Source organism: Carassius carassius, chromosome 32 (genome assembly GCF_963082965.1).
Source record: "Carassius carassius chromosome 32, fCarCar2.1, whole genome shotgun sequence".
In the NCBI taxonomy this organism is placed as follows: Eukaryota; Metazoa; Chordata; class Actinopteri; order Cypriniformes; family Cyprinidae; genus Carassius; species Carassius carassius.
This window is the reverse complement of record NC_081786.1, coordinates 2,052,320-2,068,754: the sequence shown is the minus strand read 5'-3', so window position 1 is coordinate 2,068,754 and position 16,435 is coordinate 2,052,320. Positions and strand designations below refer to the sequence as shown.

General features: G+C 34.7%; 1 protein-coding gene across 1 annotated transcript in view; it reads left to right on the top strand.

Moving 5' to 3' along the window:
- The window catches only part of LOC132112368 (1-phosphatidylinositol 4,5-bisphosphate phosphodiesterase beta-1-like), a 66,512-nt gene that overhangs the window by 19,193 nt on the left and 30,884 nt on the right, over positions 1 to 16,435 (top strand). Inside the window, exons 4-9 of the mRNA XM_059519820.1 lie at positions 10,445 to 10,585; positions 11,324 to 11,403; positions 12,854 to 12,907; positions 12,989 to 13,064; positions 14,674 to 14,774; positions 15,635 to 15,801. Coding sequence (XP_059375803.1) covers positions 10,445 to 10,585; positions 11,324 to 11,403; positions 12,854 to 12,907; positions 12,989 to 13,064; positions 14,674 to 14,774; positions 15,635 to 15,801 — 619 coding nt within the window. The remainder of the gene's footprint in view (positions 1 to 10,444; positions 10,586 to 11,323; positions 11,404 to 12,853; positions 12,908 to 12,988; positions 13,065 to 14,673; positions 14,775 to 15,634; positions 15,802 to 16,435) is intronic.

The window sequence follows — 16,435 nt, the reverse complement described above, 5'->3', positions numbered from 1 at the left end:
ACACCACAACGGATATCAGCAGCACGTCCGCTTTAGTCTTGAGTTTATGTTGTGGATTCATTGATTACTATGTGGTTGGTGCATCACAAGGATGTGGAGGAAAAAGCCTTTGTGAAAGTGGTTGATCATGCAATCAAAATGTCTTTTGCATCCGGTGGTCTTTGGCTTCCAGTTTCAGTTACTTGTATTTTATGTCTTATAGATACTTAGGTTTTATTCCAAAATTAAATCAAGGAAATAAGAAAATATTTAATTTTTTGTAAATATTTTATAATAATAAAGAAATTATTTTATATTATGTTTTTTTTATAAAGAAAACAGGCTTGTTTGAAAAAAAAAATACTTGTTTATTGTACCCTTGTGATTTTGTTAAGCGTAATTTATAAAACATAAAAACAAAAAAAGTAATTTTAAATCTTATTTAAAATTAATTATTCTACTTTGTAAAAAAAAATAAAGACTGTTTGGTGGATTTTTTTTTTGTTGTTGCCATTTTAGCAATAATTTTCAAGCATTTTAGGTGTTTTTTTTTTCTGTTTAAAAAATGCAAAGAAAAAAGGCAAGGGTTTGTGAAAGTGGTTCATAATGCAACCAAAATTTAACAGTATATTAACTTCTGCATCCATTCTAGGTGGTAAAGGTGTGGTTTCCAGTTACTGGTCATAGGTGCTTGATTATCCCAAAATGTAAAGAAAGTAATAAGAAAAGTGTATATACTGTTTAGTTAGGTCCACATATATTTGGACACATGCACAATATTTATTATTTTAGCTGCTGACCAAAACATATTCAAGTTGTAGGCTTAAAGTGCACTTTCTGAGCTTTAATTAAAGGGTATTCTCATCAAAATTTGAGGAAATGTTAAGGAATTACAGGCTCTTTAATGTGTACCTCCCCCTTTTCAATGGACTATTATTTCTACATCAATTAAGCAGGTAAAAGTTCTGGAGTCGATTGTAAGTGTGCAATTTTCATTTGGAAGCTGTTGCTGTGAACCACCATCATGCAAAACAGACGATTGTTAGTCTTCAGAAACCAAAACAAATCCATCAGAGATATAGCAGGAACATCAGGAGCGGCCAAATCAACAGTTTGGTACATTCTGAGAAAAAAAGAACACACTGGTGAGCTCAACAACATGAAAAGACCAGGATATCCATCCACGGAGGACAACAGTGCTGGATGATCAGAGAATCCTCTCCATGGTAAAGAAAAACCCTTTCACAACATCCAGCCGAGAGAAGAAACACTCTTCAGGAGGCAGACGTGTCACTGTCAAAGTCTACAATCAAGAGAAGACTTCACCAGAGCAAACACAGAGACTTCACCGCAAGCTGCGAGTTTTTGAAGGTATTCTGCAATGGCCGAGTCAATCTCCTGATCTGAACCTGATTGAGTTGCATTTCACTCGCTGGAGACCAAACTAAAGGCAGAAAGAGCCACAAACAAACAACAACTGAAGTCCGCCTCAGTAACATCTTGATTGTTTCGTTTAAATTCTATTCTGGTGGCAAACAAAGCCGGAATTCAGAAAAATTTTCAGTGTCCATATTTATGGACCTAAGTGTACATGTAATTGTATATATAATTCTAAATTGAATACAAATGATTTTTAATTTTATCTCATGTTTTTAAAGAACCATTGGAATATGAGTCTTTTTAGGACTCACTTCCAAGTGCATTTACTTCACCTGTTGTTTGCCGTTTCTGGTTAGTCTGATTATCAGTCTAAATGTGTTAATATTTGTTGATTTCTCTTCATAATCGTATACTGTGGTGGTCAGAGTGAATCCTACAGTCTCTCTCTCTGCACAGTGATATAAAGCATCTTCTCAGAGCGAGTGCGAGTCAAAGCAGCTGAATAAATCTTGTAGCGGCGCGTGTCCACGAGCCACAACAGACCGTCCATCCACCCCCACAGACACTGTATGAGTGAGAGAGAGTCAGACGTGATGATTCTGATGATCGATTGAGCCACTCAGCACATAATAAAACATCATGCATGAAGCTGCTGGAGAAATGCAGCTCTCGACGGCGAGTGTTTTGGATAAAAAATTGGTTGTTTGTAGAAGGGCTGCGTGATATTGAATGTTTACTCAATCTATTATTTAAAGTTATAAAAATTAAACATTATTGTGAATCACCACCATCATGATTTATATAGGCGTTTTTATTTTTTTGTTTTATTCATATATGGTGGTAATTTTAGAAAAAGAAATACTGTAAATATCAAGTGTGTGTGCATATATATATGTATAGCAAGTGTTTATACATTTAATAAGTATAGATTAATGACTTATTCATTATTTCTTTATTAATAATAATCCATTTATTAATTATGCTTTTTATTTTTTATTAATAACACGTTTTAGTAAGTTATAATAAGCTATTATTATTATATTAACATGTACAAAGTTATTATGTAATAATATAGACTTTAGGATTATTGCATTTCTAAAATGATGGTTTTTTTCTTACATTTATACACTTGAATAAATTATTAGATGATGATTATTATTAAATAAATGTTTTTAAATATATATGCATTTACTTGCTTTTACCACAGGTTTAAAAAAAACATTGAAGACTGGAGTAATGATGCTGAAAGTTTGGCTTTGATTACAGCAATAAATTACATTTGACAATATATTCAAAAGAGAACAATTCTATTGTAATAATATGTATTTTTATTGTGGTTTTAATAAGATAAATGCAGCCTTGGTGGGCAGTAGGGGTTTTATTTTTATTGTTAAGTTGTCTTGTGTGTTATATGTTATATCTTTCTTTACTTCATGGTAAGTCGTCAAGCTCCTTCTCTAATCTTGTGTTTTATTTGTCTCAGAGTAGCAGGTGACTCCTAATTGCAAGCTGCTCAACCAACTTGTTTTATTAAGAAAGGAATTTGAATGAGATTTTTATCACTAATGCGCTGAGACCATGAAAAAATATCCTGCTGCTTTTGTTTGCATTTGCTTTTTTTATGTGAGCCGTTGAAGAGGTGTTGTTAATTGAAACGAAGAAAGATGCCATTGATTTGTTGTGCGCTTGTGAAGCTGACAGCAGATGAATACAGAAGAGAGCGGAGGAACTGCACATCTTTCAGGAGTTTTCCGGCTTGTTGTTGGCTTCTCGTTAAAGCTACCGGCGAGAACAGTTGCTGCCAGTTTATTACGCCATTGTAAAACAGAGAAGATAATGAGATGGTTTTTTCATAAATGTATATGATTTATACCAAAACCAATCACATCATCTCAAGCAGAAGTGGGTTTTTTACATGTGCCCATCTGTTTAAAAGCAACCAGAGCTTTGCTGGTAACGACCATATGCTTGAGGAACGGCTGTTCCCATTCCCAGTCTCCCAGTGAAGTCTGCAGCTTGTCTGAGCTTGCATATTGGCATACATGCACCATTTATGAAGGGCATCTTTACTAAACAGTTGCTCCTCTTTTGCGGACAGTATTTTAGCATCTCAGTATTCTTTGATAGTTCCCTTAAAAATTATAATTCTGTAATTTATTTATACATAGAACGCTTCATGGTATAGCTGTATAAATATTAGGGCTGGGCAAGTTCTCATTACGCATTAACTCTTTCCCCACCAGCGTTTATTAAAAAAGTTGCCAGCCACTGCCAGCGATTTTGATGATTTTCACTAAATTTGATGGCCTCCAGTATATTGTCCTGTATCAATATTTGAATATGCAATACATATCTCTACTTTTAAACAAACAAAAAATATTTTTTTAATTTTGAGCAAAAAGGTGGATCAACATTTTACTCCGTAACATTATGCGGTTTTCATTTATATGCTGTTTTTTGCAGATGATCGCATTCTCATATGCATATGTGTATATAAAGATTGGTGGTTTCTCCGTCCTGTTCACGTGTGTTTTTTGTTCGGTAGGTTTTGTACTCGTTCAGAAGATGTGTAATAGCGCCCCCAAGTGTATAACAGTGAAAACACGAAAAGCCGTAAAAACTCATTAATGGCGAGGAAGCGTTTCCTTGTAAAAGATGAGATAACTCATCAGTGGTGGGGAAATAATTAATTAACGCAATTATAATTCTTTTATAGTGCATTAACGCAGCTTTAATTATTATTCTCACATGCTGTGTTAGGGCTCCGTGATCGTGCAGGTCTCTAAGCTGCCTGTTGTAATGTTATGATTGAGGCTCTGGACTTTATGTTATTATATATATTATATTTTTCTATAACAAACTGTAAAATATTTTCTATTAAAATGTTAATGCTCTGGCAGTGGCAAATAGCTTTAGTTTTATATTTAATTTGATTACATTAATGTTTAAGAAATATTTTAACTGCTGAATACTGCTGTAAAAAAAGCACTTTATTTGTTTGACTTGTGCATAACAATGCAATTAATTGTGATACATGTTTTTACTATATATATATATATATATATATATATATATATATATATATATATATATATATATATATATATATATATATTGAGTGCAAATATAAATATGTTCATAAAAACATAAATGACCTCAGTCACATTTTCTTCAGAATATAAAAATGTAGTTTTTTTTTCTCACTGCTGCAGTATGAGGTCTAATCTCTGTTTTCAAGAGGCAGTTTTACTGTATAATAATGAGGTGTTAAAACATAAATCAATGCAATATTTTCCTGCTGCTTTAATATGACCCCTGATTATTTCTTACTCATTTTACTGCAACTTTTGTTAAAGTTACATTCATTGAGCATTTGTTCTAATCCAAAGCCACTTATTACATATAATTTTTATTCTATTTTATTATGATGATTATTATTTAAATTGTTTTATGAAAACATGTCATTATCTAATGCATTTTAATTGCTTATCAGCTAAATAAATAGGCTGCCTCTGATTGTCCAGCGGGTCTCTCGCTCGTCTTCGGTGGTTGACAGCACTCCAGTGATTTTGGTCATAGCTCTGTGTTTTGAAACGGCGTGCTTTGGTTAAATCCGTATCCTGGAGGCAGCGAGGTCTCGGTGCATGTTGCCATAGAAACTCTGGTGCAAAGGCTCCCTGTGTGTGACTGGAGCCAAAGGCACCGGAGCTAATGAGGTTGTGAGAAAGTGCGTCCAACATGGCGAGGAGCCTCGCGGAGCACAAGGTGACAACAATGACAGCAGCGGCTCTCCAGACGCTGACTCATCTGATTTAAACAGTGCTGCCATCATCACAATCACTATGCATTTCACTGCATTCTTTCCTGGAAGAAAGAGAAGCGTGGTGTGATGATCACAGATGTAGGTGGACTGACGCTTTTCTTGGTGCGTGTGTTTGGATCTCGCACCTTTGTTAGTGGTGTTTGCTTGGGAAAGCATGAGTAATGCTATTCAGTGATTTGAATAAACATACTACCATGGGCTGCACAATTTTGGGGAACATATCATAGTAAATCTTCTGGTTTTTTTTTTTTTTTTAATTTTTTTTTTGTGGATGTGTAAAAAAACACCAGGTTTGGAATACTTCTTTGTTGGGATGCATTATCCGGCCAAAAATTTTGATCAATATGACCCTAAATAAAACTTGAAACAACAACAATAATAGTGATACACTAAAACTATTTTTTTTTTCAAACATCAAAACTGAAATGAAAGTTTAATTTAGCCAAAAACTGAAACCGAAAACAAAGTTGATTGAATAACCAGTTAATCACATTTATGTAAATCACAAATTGGGTTGCATGTAAACATTTAAATTGCACATAAAATGTAATTTAATAATCAATTAATTACATTTATGTGATAATGAACACTAAAATACAAACTGAGTTGCATGTAAACATTTAAATGGGTGTATATATATATATAAAGATGTAATTATGTTTCTACTCCAGTTTATTGTTGAAATATAAACATTTAAATGGGGGCTTTAATAAAAAATGTTTTCATGACAGATTTTGCTTAAACTTACTTTAAATGATGAATGCATCAGTAAAATATTATGTATATGTAGTGAATATATATTTAAATTGCTGATATTTTGGTGCATCATATAAATGATGATTAATAATTAATAATGCAATTATAAAATACACTTTATAATATTATTGCTAAATTAAAATATTAAACAAAATGGAAATTTGTATTACTGTTTTTTTGTATTTAACAATAAAAAAAAGTAAAAAAAAAACAAAAAAACCATCTGATCCTGAGCTGCTTTGCTGTATATTTATGTCATTAAATCCTAGTCTTTTCAGTTTTAGCAACAATCCAGAACTCCACGCATCCTGATAGTGTTGCTTTAATTCTCTTTAAATGGTGATGTTTAAATGCTGAAGTGTTGAGGTGATGTTGAGGCAGCGCTGGATTCCTGAAGATAGAGAGAGAAATGAACACAGCTGTAATATATGCAGGTCTGCAGATACATTTAGATTTTGCTCTCAGCAGTACCTTTCATTTTGCCCGGCGTCCTGCAGAGAATAAAAAAACAGATTTGCATGAAACAAGCGCACGTGAGAGAATCACAGAATTCTCATGATGATACAGTATCTGTGTTTGAGACTATTATCATGCTGAAGACTGCTGTTTATCAGATATATGCCATGCTGGATGATTTATCGTGAGCCAAGTGAGCCAAGAACATGCTTGCATCATGATGTTGATTTTTTGCACAAGAAAGCATCATAAAAATATGAAAAATAATACATGCAAATATGTAAAAGAATTTTCATACTGAAAAAATTAAATGCAATGAAAATGATCATGCAGCAAGTACAGGCTATTTACAGGCTTGATCTTTTTTTAGCGTCGATCTCACACATATCTGTCCGGCTGACACAGAACTCCCCTTTTAAAGAGTCAATTTAATATTCAATAACTGCATGTATTATTCATGTGCTATTCAGAGCTCATGTCTGCAGTACACACAGCAGCTTTCACTAATGAACGTGTGTCGTCTGTCATGCTGTCGGAGGAATGCACTTTAAATGAAAGTCTAACAGTAGTCTGGCTGCAGGGGCCCCGGGGCCAAAACCAGTCATGAGTCGTGAGGGATTGGGGAAAATCCTGCCGGAAACAGAGCCGGATTCAGTCTCAACACAGAACTTCACTGGAACATGATCACAGACAAATATTAGAATAAAATTGTGTATGTGTTATAAATATTTTAGTATTTTTCCCCATGCAAAAGCTTTAAAGGTTCCCTGTGCTTTTTGCCAAAATAAAAGTTTTGATGTTTTTGATGATTTAACTTTTAAAATCATTAAAAAATATATTTTATAATTTTTTATTATACTTGATTTTTTTAATTTGACAGTGAAATATTACAATAGTTGTTTCTCTTATTTAGCTTTAATTTAGTGTTTTTATTTTTTAGCATTTTATTTTTCTGAATTTTTTCATTATTTTTGAATAATTTAATATATTTGTATATATTTGTTTTATTGAGTAAAATTTTGTAAATTATAATACTATTACTATTTTTATATTTTATATGTATAATTATAATTATATAATTATAATAATTTTTATATTTTATATAATTGTAATACTATACTATTTTTTAAGTTATAATACTATTCATATATATATATATATATATATATATATATATATATATATATATATATATATATATATATATATACTGTAGTTTCGTATGTTTTATTTGCTTGTCTCTTTATTAGTATTTATTTATTTTTATTTAATAATTTCTTGTTTTTCAATGTATTATTTTTTTGTTAAACATATTTTTATATTTACATAATTTACAGTTGCAGGTTCTGCACTATAGGTCCAAACGGCCTGCAGGACATTAAACTTATGCTTATAGTTCACCCAAAAATAGCAATTTGGTAAAAATGTGTTAACCCTCAGGCCATCCAAGATTAGGATGATTTTGTTTCTTCATCAGATTTGGAGAAATGTAGCATTGCATCAGTGTCTCATCAATGCATGCTCTGCAGTGAATGGGTGCCGTCAGAATGAGAGTCCAAACAGGATTGCTGTGGATTACTTTTGTACTTTATCAACTGTTTTGGCTCTCATTCTGACGGCACCCATTCACTGCAGTGGATTCATTGCTGAGCAAGTGATGGAATGCTACATTTCTCCTACATTTCTTCTTCACTCGAACTCACAACCTTTGGATTACGAGTCTGAATCTCTAACCATTATGCCACGACTTCCCCAAATTTTTCCGAATGAATCAAATATTTATGAGCATCATTTAGCACACGCTAGTTTGGAGCGAGACATTGGTGGCGCCGATCAATCATTTGGGCCCTGAAGTGGTGAGAAGACAATTGAGGCTGTAATATTAGTCAGTGAAGCCACACTGAAATTAGTGAAGCTCCCGGAGCGTGATGGATTTAGACTCTGTAATAGCGCTCTTTTCCTCTGGGTGTGTTGTGGGCATATTGTTTTTGTGAGTCACAGCCGGAACTCATTTTTGTTTTTGATGGAAAAAACCATCAGGTCTTTTTTCCCATTAGTTCGTGTGCTTTGAGCTTTCACTTGTACTCATGCAAACATCCAGACCCTTGATTATGTGTGTTCAATTTGTCTCTGCTGACATGCATCGCATTCACATGATATGCATTTCTTGTGATTGTTAATACATTACATTTTTGGTTATTTTTAGATTTAGATTTGGTTATTTTTAGTAAATTAAAAAAAAAAAAAAAAAATTGTCAAGTCATTGCATAAATTTCCATGTAAAATCTGGGTCCGTAAATTAAGTTCAATAAAAGCAAAATGTTATTGGGTTACTTTTCTATGATAAAAAATAAATTTCAAAGAATTAATTAATTTATACATTCATACATTTATAAAATCTTATTTATGTATTTAGTTAGTTTTTAATAATAATTATATATATATAACATACTGTTGCACTCAATGTAAAATCTTGATCTTAAAGTAATATTTCAACAAAATTTTGATTTTATTTATACATTAAATGTTTTTGTTATTTAAAAAAAAGTATCCGATGTAAAATCTTGGTCCTGAATTTTTTTAAATAAAAATAAAAAAAGCTAAATTTTATGTATGCATTCATTTATAACATTAATTTTTTCTTGTTTGCTTTGCAAGAGAAAAAAGTTAAGTAAATATAATAAAGTAAATATAATACGTGTAAATACATTTATATTTGGTTTTATTTATCTACTTATTTGTCCATATATTTATTTATTTGTTTGAATTATTTATTTATTCATTTATTTATATTCATATGCTACTTTTGTATGTTAAAAAGGATCATGTTTTAATGTAAAATCTGGGTCTTTAAGTAATTTCATTAAAGGCAGAATTCATAAAGAATAAAGTTATTTATTATATAAGTTACATATATATTTTGTAATCATGTTGAAATTGCTCAATTATTAGTTTCTCTGGGTTTTGGCTGGTTCTCAGTCCTCCGGTGGTGTTTTTAAGGCTTGATTATATTTGTTGAAGCGCTGGTTCTGCTGTGGCGCAGATGAATGGCTCTCACACATCAGCTCTTGATTGGAGAGTCGTGGTGCTGGCTTTAATTAGCCGCTGACAGCTGAGAGCCGAACACACACCTGTTGCACAGCTGCATGAGAAACACTTGTTGAGCGACACACAGATAAAAGATCTGCTCTCTACCTGACCAACACTCTCTGCTACACACACACACACACACACACACACACACACAGGATTTTTTGGCTGGAAATGGGCTCCACATTGCAGCTCATTCTGGCCAACAAACACCCACTCAGACAGGAACAGAGCACACAAACACACAGAGCTGATTTCATCTTTATGCTCCAGGTTTATATGAGACAACTGGCATGGACATGGACATGCACAAGCTTGTTCATATTGATACAGTATAGTTCATTTTGGTTTATTTTTGTATATGTGTCGTTGAAGTAAATATAACAAAAGCAAAATTGAGGTAGAATGTATTTATTTATTAACGTATTTATTTGTTTACTTATTTACTTAATGCATTTAGTTTTTGCTTTTTTTATTATAAAAAATTGATTGATTGATTTTTTTGAGAAAAACAATTGAGAATTGCCTGTTTTATTTATGTATTTATTCATTCATTTTTACATACTTTAACTAGCTTTTCAAATCTTTTTGTATTCTATTCAGCATATTCTATCTTTATTTATTCTATCTGTTTTCTTTTTATTTATTATATCTTTTTTTTTAAACTTGCTACGTGTACTGTGTTGCTACGTGTACACTTTCATATCATTGCTCTTTTGTTGATTTCGATTGCTTTGTCCTCATTCCCTTTGAATAAAAGCATCTGCTCTAAATGTATATTAATATATGTATTAATACATTTCATCTCAGTGTAAAATGTTAATAGTTTGTCATGACTGATATCGGGCTGATGTATTGAATGTTTCTTCGTCATCACGAGCAGCTGTAGAGCAGCTCAGATGGAGTCTTGTTGTGGCGTGTTTTATGGCAGCGGGTTTCATTCCTGCGGTTCTCCTTCAGGAGGCGAAGCTGCGGGAGCTGCTGGACGTGGGGAATCTGGTGGGCCGGATAGAGAACCGGATGCTGACGGTGGTGACGGGGCCAGACATGGTCAACATCCAGTACCTCAACTTCATGGCCTTCCAAGAAGACGTTGCCAAGGTGTGTGTGATTAGATACACTCTTAAAAATAAAAGATGCTTCACGATGCCATATAAGAACCTTTCGGACCCTATTTTAACGATCTAAATGCAAAGTGTAAAGCGCACGGCGCAGGTGCACTCAGGGCGTGTCCAAATCCACTTTTGCTATTTTAACGACGGAAAAATGGTTGGCGCGTCCGGGCGCATGGTCTAAACGGGTTGTCCCTATTCTCTAAATGAATAATGGGTGTTTTTTGGGCGTAACATGCAATAAACCAATCAGAGTCTCATCTTCCATTCCCTTTAAGAACCTGTGCCATGATGGATTTGCTATTTACACGACGGAATTTGGCAAGCGCAAAGACAGAACGCGTCTCCGAGATGAAACGGAGCTGTTCGTGTGCGAGCAAATAGATTCTGATACATGCAATGACTATCCATTATGACATGTAGGCAATCCTTTAATTTTTTATATTTGCCATTTTTGTGTGCTGCTGTGTGTCCCTGTGTTTAATAAGCAGCATGTACGCTCTATTTAAATAACAAAGAAAAAACATTGCACCAGACGGGAAAAATTGGACGGGAAAATGCGAATGGAGCCGGACTGAAACTAGCAAACACACTTGCGCCTTGCGTCACATTGCGCTGGGTGTATAATAGGGACCTTCTTCTCTAAATGGTTCTGTAAAGAACCTTCAGTTTCTCAAGCTTCTTTGTGTTGGGTGGTTTAAATGTAATGTCTTTGTGTTTGATGAAGGAGTGGGCGGATGAGCTCTTCAGTCTGGTGTCGAACCTGCTCGCTCAGAACATGGGCCGAGAGTCCTGTCTGGAGAAAGCGTGAGTACCTGATGCTCACATTTATTTAACGGTTTCCATCAGGGTTTGAAATGTGTTTGAGTCATTGAAAAGAATATAAAGTCACATTTAATGCCTTTGTGTGTAATGCATTATAAATGTGTTCATAATGCATGCTGTAATGCATTATATGATTTCATAAATAATTGTAACCAAAAATGCATTTGAATTTTTTAAGGTTTGTTTGTTGTGTGTTTTAATGCATTACACTTTCTAAAAGTCTAACAATGAAAAAAAAGTGTTATAATGTATAATGGTTACAATGGTTATACAAAGCATTATAAGATGCATTACAAAGCAAACCCAGCCATCCATCCACCCATACATCCATACATCCAACCATCCATCCATCCATCCATCCACCCAACCATCCATCCATCCATCCACCCACCCATCCACCCATCCATACATCCATCCAACCAACCATCCAGCCAGCCAGCCAGCCAGCCATCCACCCATCCATCCATCCATCCATCCATCCATCCATCCATCCACCCATACATCCAGCCATTCATCCATCCACCCATCCACCCATGCATCCACCCATCCATCCATCCACCCATCCATCCATCCATCCATCCATCCACCCATCCATACATCCATCCAACCATCCATCCATCCATTCAGCCAGCCAGCCAGCCAGCCAGCCAGCCATCCATCCACCCATACATCCAACCATTCATCCATCCACCTATCCACCCATCCATCCATCCATCATCCACCCATGCATCCATCCATCCATCCACCCATCCTCACATCTATCCAACCATCCATCCAGCCAGCCAGCCACCATCCACCCATGCATCCATCCACCCATCCATCCATCCATCCATCCATCCACCCATCCATACATCCATCCATCCATCCATCCATCCACCCATCCTCACATCTATCCAACCATCCATCCAGCCAGCCAGCCACCATCCACCCATGCATCCATCCACCCATCCATCCATCCATCCATCCATCCACCCATCCATACATCCATCCATCCATCCATCCATCCATCCACCCATCCTCACATCTATCCAACCATCCATCCAGCCAGCCAGCCACCATCCACCCATGCATCCATCCACCCATCCATCCATCCATCCATCCATCCATCCACCCATCCATACATCCATCCATCCATCCAACCATCCATCCATCCACCCATACATCCAACCATTCATCCATCCACTCATCCATCCATCCATCCATCCATCATCCATCCATCCATCCATACACAATCAGTAATTCATGTTCCTCTGGCTCAGTGGTAGAGCATTGTAGAGCAAAAGGTTGTTGGTTCGATTCTCAGGGCACACACCTACTGGTAAAAACACATAGTGTATAGCCTGAATGCGTCTGCTAAATGCATAAATGTAATGTAAATACACTTTCCTGAGAATGACTGATGTAGTTTTCCATTGTATTGTTTTCTCTCCAGCTTCACGAGACTCAAGCTGCAGACGAATCAAGAGGGTCGAATCCCAGTGAAAAAGTAAGCCAGCATCCGTCTCCACATCTGTGTCAGGTGATAAACAAGAACGTCCTCCTCTGATGTTTCTCTGTCTCTCTGCAGCATCTTCCGCATGTTCTCGACGGACCGGAAGCGCGTGGAGACGGCGCTGGAGAGCTGCAATCTTCCGGCCGGCCGGGTGAGCATGTGTTCGGCTAATCGCTCCAGAATCCCGCTGGCAGACAGGAAGACCTCATGTTTCCACAGGAATCAATTTGTGGGTTTTAACCAGATATGTGTGCTCTCGGATCAAGGAACACCACCTGACAAAAGACATCTTACGTTTATTTTTATTTTATCATTATTGTTTTGATTATACATTGTTTTCACCTATTTAACTGTTTTTAATCTATTATTTATTTATTTATTTTTATTTATCTGTTTATTTTTTAATGTTTTATTTAAATTGTGTTTTTAATCTTTCTACTATATCTGTTTAGTTAGTTATTTTGTTATTTATTTATACATATGTGACCCTGGAGCACAGAACCAGTCATGTGTAAATTTTTCGAAATTGAGATTTATACATCATCTGAAAGCTGAATAAATCATCTTTCCATTGATGTATTGTTTGTTAGGATCAGGCAATATTTGGTCAAGATATGACTATTTGAAAATCTGGAATCTGAGGGAGCAAAAAAATCTAAATATTGAGAAAATCACTTTTAAATTTGTCCAAATAAATTCTTAGCTATTACAATGTTTTTTTTATTATTTTTTTATTTTTTTTGGCTATTGCTACAAATATACCCTAGTGACTTAAGACTGCTTTAGTGCTCCAGGGTCACATATTAATTATATTATATATATTAAATATATATTTATAAATTGTTTTTATCCATTTATCTGTTTTTATTTATTTTTTATATATTGTTTATTTATTATCTTTAATTATATTATACATTTTATTTATACATTGTTTTATTTATTCATCTGTCTATATATATATATATATATCAGTATATTTTTTATTTGCTTATTTTTTGTTTTATTTTCATTTATTTATGTTTTTCGGTTTTATCATTATTGATTTGTTTATACATTGTTTTTAATCTATTATTTATTTATTTTTATTTATCTGTTTATTTTTTATTTATATTTATATTTAGTTTATATTTATTTTTATTTACAGTATTTGACCTATTTCTCTGTTTACCCCCCTGCTTTTTAATCCCTAGCATTAAGGGGAGTCTGTTGGTTTGGTTTATCATTTTACGGCCAATTTAAAGCTTGAGAGTTGAACATGGGGAGATTTTCTAAATCCACAATGCTGAAAGTCCTCAGGAGAGTCGGGAAGGGAGAAGTGTGGAACTAATGAGAAATCCTCACTGTGTTATTCTGTCCTCCGCCTCTGACTCACTCACATTCACATCCTTTCTTCTGTTTTTTCTTCTTTGTTTGCTGCTTTTATATTTTGTGCGGTGAAGCATTAGTCAGCCGCGGGCGAGAGCTGCATGTTTTGAATGTTCCTTCAGAGATGAGCGTCTGACAGCTTGTGGACGACATGAGTAATGTTCGCTCGCTGACGTTGTTGAGTTGGTCGTAACAAACCAATCGATTCGTTGTCAGGTGAACTAGATGCCTCTTAGGATGAAATGAGCTAATTAAATGATGAATTCAGTTTGTGTTTCCATTCATATGAGACCACGTGTTATTAAAGGCAGGTTTAGTCTCTCTGTTTTTGCTGTGTCAGATTGAAGAGTGCTTGTTAAAGGCATGATCTGATCTGATCTCGTTGATCTCTGCAGAGCGACTCCGTCCCGTTGGAGGATTTGACGGCTGAAGTTTACAAATCGTTCATCAACAACCTCTGCCCGCGATCTGAGATCAACCAAATATTTGCTGATCTGTAAGTCTTCATGAAGCAATTTTCAGCTGATGCTTTAGCTAAAGATGCCTTCAATTTAAAAAATAAAATTTAATTGAAAATCGCTTGTTTGTCAGGTTTTTCATACCTGGTCAGGTTTAACATTTTTATGTAATGGTTTATTTGTATCTACGAATTTAATTGTTTAGTATGCATTGCTGTATTTATTTATCTGTTTCCATCCATTTATTTATTTGTCTATTTTTGTTTCCATTTTATTCATATTTTATTCGTTTTTTGTAATATTTATACAGTCTTTTTATGTTTATCTTAGTTTTTCTTTGTATCTATTCGTCTATCTTTTTAATCATTTATTTATTTGGTCCTTTTATCATTTTTTTCTGTTTTTATGTATTTATTTACGCATCTAATTGTTCTGTGTATTCTTTTTATTATTGTTTTAATGTTCACTTTAAAGTTTTTTTATTCATCCACTGTTTTATCTTTTTTTTCTGTTTTTCTTGATTTATCTTTTATTTATACATTATATATTAATCTATATTTTTCCTGTTTTTATGCAATCATTTTTATGCAAAATTTTTCAGTGTAATTATTTATGCACGTATGCATGTGTGTATCACTACATAATGTTGCCTTCAAGTCATGTTGGAATGATATTTATGAGACGAGTGCGTTACAGTGTTTTAATTAGTTGGGAGCGTAACAGTTAAAAAAATCCTGATGAAACATAATTGGTATTGATCATAACAAAGATGTTCCTTTAGAAGAAAATCCACCTTGCTGAAAGTGATTGTGTAGTTTGCATGCTGGGATGATGCATGTGTGTTATGATTATGATTGTTAACCGTATGCTCTCTTCTGGATCTCCTGTCTCTCTCCAGCGGCGCGAAGAGCAGAAACTATCTGACGGTGGATCAGATGACAGACTTCATCAACAACAAGCAGCGAGACCCGCGTCTGAACGAGATCCTGTACCCTCCGCTCAAACCCGAGCAAACCCAGCTGCTCATGGAGAAGTTCGAGCCCAGCGCAGCGATGATTCAGAAGGGTCTGTCATTATTCTCTCAGTTTCTTTTCCATACGTTTATAGTCAGTTTATAATTAGGCTCAATGTTTGAGGTGGGGGAGGGGGGATAAAGTAAATCGCATGTGATTTTTTTATTTTATTTGTTTGCATATTCATTTATTTGTTTTAATTTTATTTCACATAAGCGTTCAGCTCTAGTTCATAGTGAACACCATAACATCGTTATAAAAGACTCATTCAGTGTAGAGCGATTCCTCTGAAATCATGTGATGTTTTGTGTCAGAAGCAGATCAAAATTTCCGGAAAGTTTGGTGAAAATCTTCCACTTCGCTGCAGCTTTTAATTCCATTTCCACTTTCTCGGCCGGATGCCGTTTTCTCAGAGAGCGACCGCAGATGTAGACCGTTTCTCCATCGATCGATGATAGACATCTCTGTGTAATTGTTAATTGCTGATAATTACATGGGAGGGTTTTCCTATGAGGTGCTGCATTTCTATAAGAGCAGATGATGTCAGGCTCCGTCTGTTCCCGCCATTGCACTAATATGAAATCTAATCCCTCATTAGTTTTTCCACCAAACTTGTTGATTGACAGCTGCATTAAAACACTGATGAATTCCTGTGTTTCAAATGACAAACACCTCGGGATTCAACC